At 34.5% G+C, this 4,456-nt stretch overlaps 1 protein-coding gene across 1 annotated transcript; it reads right to left on the reverse strand.

Annotated features, from left to right (window-relative positions):
* Window positions 1–530: 530 nt before the first annotated feature.
* LOC134586079 (putative olfactory receptor 13C6) lies at window positions 531–1,315 on the reverse strand. Its single transcript, XM_063441589.1, has 2 exons — window positions 875–1,315; window positions 531–665 (listed from the first exon to the last, which is right to left on the reverse strand). The coding sequence occupies exons 1-2, from the start codon at window positions 1,313–1,315 to the stop codon at window positions 531–533; spliced, it is 576 nt and encodes a 191-aa protein (XP_063297659.1).
* Between the last annotated feature and the right edge of the window lie 3,141 nt (window positions 1,316–4,456).

A 4,456-nucleotide genomic window follows, 5' to 3' on the forward strand; every position in this document is an offset into this window, starting at 1 on the left:
GTTGTTGCTTACAGTACAAGCATTTTTATTTTATTATAAGACTGATGGTTTACAGTAACATGACGATGTTTATAAATACAGATTCTTTTAGATACTAATTTCAGAAATGGCACTAATATATTTTGTTAGTATTTTGCTTTTTTCAGAGCAGTGCAAGTCATCGGACAAATCTCCAGCTGTTCTTGATTTATATTACCTCTAGGACATTGGTCGGACAATGACCTACTCATCACTTCTCATGTTTTTATGCTGAAACCAGCCCAAAATCTGTGCCACATATGTTAACAGGATTTAGTGGTTGTAGCAGGACACAATAACTGCTGAATTCGTTTGACTTACTTGTTTTATAATCTCTTTGCATTTGACAAAATCGACTCCCTCGGAATCATCTTCATGAGCAGTTTTACAGCAATTTTTTTAACCGTCTCATGGCTCTGAGAACATCTTTATTTCTGACGCTATAGGTTAAAGGATTTGACAAAGGTGTCACTATATTATAAAAAACTGATATAATTTTGACTCTGTTTCCATCAACAGAAACCTTTGATCTCAAAAACATAACAATGGTTATTCCATAGAACATTGTTACAACGATCAGGTGTGAAATGCAAGTGGAAAAAGCTTTGTATCGTCCGGACTGGATTCTCATTATTGAAACGATAATTCTACAGTAAGAGAACAGGATGAGAAAGACTGGGACCAGCAGCACAATGACACTCCCACCCAATGTCATGACGTCAAGTGCAGAGGTATCACTACAGGATAGGAGCATCAGTGAAGTATATACGCAAAAGAAATTGTTAATTATATTAGGTCCACAAAATGTTAAGCTGCAAAAAAGAAAGAGATTAGCTGATGACATAACACAGCTCACCGTCCATGTAACTGTGATCATCCATGTACAAGCTGATGTACTCATTACCATGTGATAGCGCATGGGTTTACAGATTGCGACAAAACGATCGTACGCCATGAACAACAAGAGGATGTATTCACTTGATCCTAGAAGAAGATTAAAGAATATCTGGGCTGTGCAGCCTGAATACGATATACTATTTTCCTCGAGGACGAAGTTCAGAAGCATCTTTGGGACAATGGCTGAAGGGCCACCAATATTAATGATTGACAGATTGATGAGAAAGAAATACATAGGATTATGCAGATGATGGTCGAAGCTCACAGCCAGGATAAGAAGACCATTAGCAGCCAGTGAGGCCATGTAGGCGGCCAGGAAGATGATAAATAAAATAACTTGTATACTGGGGTCACTGGACAGTCCAAGAAGAATGAATTCTGTCACCGTACTGCGATTCATACTTTATGTTTTATCCCTGGATTATCTACAGGGACCCATCTTGAGCTGTAGGTAGACTTGTACAAACATTAACATTGTAATTATTACTACATGTTTGTTATTATTGAACTGGAAATGTATGTGGTTTGTTTACATTAATAACCGGTGTGACAATTGATTAATTTGTTAACAATTGTTACCGTATAAATTAGCTAAAACTAGAAGAATGTCTATAAATAAAATACCAGCATGGAATATGTTGTAAGATATAAATCTATGTCACCATAAAAAACTCCTGAAACCACCGCAATGCTAATGAATGATTTTTTATATAGCTCCTAGTGTCGCCTTTCATTTTATGTGGTTTGACCTTACCACATATTATGCAGGTACATATGTTAATATAAAGTATCTATACATGTGTTATGCTCTCTGTCTCCAGCCACCAATGGACAGCAGATAGTTGGTCAATTTCTTTCCTAAAGTTCACATGTTGGAGTTACAAGCTCCCCTGGGCACGGTTTCCTCTGCCAGTTACCATAAATCTCATCTTGACAGAGTCATTTACTGTATTTTTTCTCTAGATTATATCTGGTGCCTAATTTCTTTTCTCTTTTTAGGTCAGTCTCTAGGTCGTAACACCATTCAGTAAAATGTCCATCTTCCAGCTCTAAAGAAAATATCAAGACCACCTTGATGTTACCTCCTCCAAATCCTGAAAATGATTGAATTTGTTTTCGAAAAGGACGGATCTTTGCCGCAGAAGTGTGAAAGCATTGTTATGCTTAATTTATACAGTTATTCACTAAAGTGAGAATTCAAAATTAATTTAAAATGTAAGGCCAATAAAATCAGCTACGCTTGATTTAAATTCGAAATTTGAAGTCTCGCTTTAGTGATGACCCTGTAAACGAAATATAAGAATGCTTTCAATACTTCTGCAGCAGCTAACCCTCCATCTTTTCACCAACGTTTACTGTAAGATAGGCTGTGAGACATCAGCCAGTTCTCATTTAAAATGTATATTCCAGGACAACATTTTACTTTTGTTGTTTTGTCATTTTTCTTCTACATTTTTTTTTCAGAATAATAAATATGGAATGACATCTTCTAGTTGTATATAATGATATTTACTGTAGCTGCTATTTTCAAGATGAGAAGACTGCTTTCACCAAGAAATTATATGAAAAATAAAAAAATACAAAATTAACTATAACATTTACACCTCATTCTTAGTTACATACACTACATATATTCAATATGCGCTTATTTTCAAAGTCTTCATTTGTTCTTCCATCAAGTTCTGTTTTTGAAATGCAGAAACAATGCTATTTCAGAGACTGTTTATCACAAACACCCTGTTGTGGGCCAAAACGTTGTTTCTATTTTGCACCAGTAAATCTGCCCACTGGATTCAACTTGAGTGCCTGGACCATAATTACTTTTTTTTTTTGTTTATCACGAAGACCATTAAACGATTTCTGCTTACCTTGTTGCACACTGACTTTACGAAGCCCATGCAATATTTCCAATTAATATACACGGCAGACACTTATCTTGCTACATTAATAAATAGAACCTGCTCTCCATGAGTTTGTGTATCCAGGATGGGATTTATTCCAGGAATATTCTATTATGGCTGTGAAATAAAGTGCTGATCAGACCATTAATGCATTTTACAGGCGGATTTAGAAACAGAAACTTTAAATGAGTGACAGTATAAATATACTATTTATAACATTTACCCATATGAAGGTGTGCACATGAGGTATTAACCTTTATATATATGCAATATTACATATCTTTAATTCCCTGTTGATCTAATTAATTCCCAATATAATTCTATAAAAATAGAATAATGAGCCGCTGTTACTACAGAGACCTGATTATTGACATGAGGGTTTTAATTAAATTATATAGTTAATATGGCACTTATTTACTTTGAAGATGAATGATTAAAATGTCAAATATTACCTTCTAAATAAAATAGAAGATTTTAAGAAATTCACTTGCAAAAAGCAAGTGAATGATGATTTGCGAATGAGTATCCTGCCGGATGCATTCGGTTTACCTTCGACCACCATGCGGTCGTTGATAAATCTACGATTTCGTTGCTGTAGATTGGTTTGGATGTAAAAATCAAACATTTCCAAATTCATTCAAATCAATGTTACAGAATCTTCGGACCGACTGCATCTTGACCACATTAGGCTTTACTAAACTGAGAATTGCCAATGCAGTATCAATTCGGTCATTTTGACTGTGTAGTGTAGTAAATAACCCTGTTTGATTATTCGGAAGGAAAATGTATATAGATTTTATGGTTGCAACATTTCACCCCCCGAGAAAAATCATGCATTGTTTAATTTCACAAGAACACGTATTGTCTATACAAAACTTAATAGGGTGATATTAACAAAATTAATGGAGATAATACCTTTTTGCCTATTCTAGGGCTAATTCTTTATGAATAAAACATTTAGCTGTAAAACAAGAAAATGTTTTGTTTTTTTAACTGATTTTGGAACAATGAACAAAACACCTACTTATGTGAGACCTGTTGTATCCTTTATATCATAATATACTTTTGTTTATCAAAGCAAAAAAATAAATGAAGGAGCTATATATAAAGGTAAATCCTACATTAGCCTATAAAGGGACATGCTAAGCACCATAACCACTAAAGCATATGATACTTGGTATATCTTGACATGGCCCAACAGGAAACTTTCAAAGCATTTAGGAATAGTTTGGCACTTACCTATCTCTGGTATGGTAAGTGGATGTTAATTGAAGATTATATTAGCTTTAGTGTACTAATAATCTTAATTTTAGTAATGACAGGAGGCGAATATTTGTATAACTTTCTTTACTGAAAACTCCAGCAGCATAGAAACATAACAACCAATCAGAGAAAAGTTATGATGCCCATAAAAGGCCCTGTCTATGACATCACTTCCTCTTTCATTGAAGCAAAAACAACCAATAACAACCATAAATAACATAATTATATTAAGTTCCAACAGATCAGTAACACAATAAAGTTGCAATCCTCAGTAGATCCATGAGGTAGAGGTATGGCAGATGACTCTTTGGCTTGGTGAGAAGGCGTTCACACTGAAAGAAAATAAAAAAAGGTGAAAGGTCTCTGGCGTGGCAAGT

This window comes from Pelobates fuscus, chromosome 2, assembly GCF_036172605.1.
Source record: "Pelobates fuscus isolate aPelFus1 chromosome 2, aPelFus1.pri, whole genome shotgun sequence".
NCBI classification, from domain to species: domain Eukaryota; kingdom Metazoa; phylum Chordata; class Amphibia; order Anura; family Pelobatidae; genus Pelobates; species Pelobates fuscus.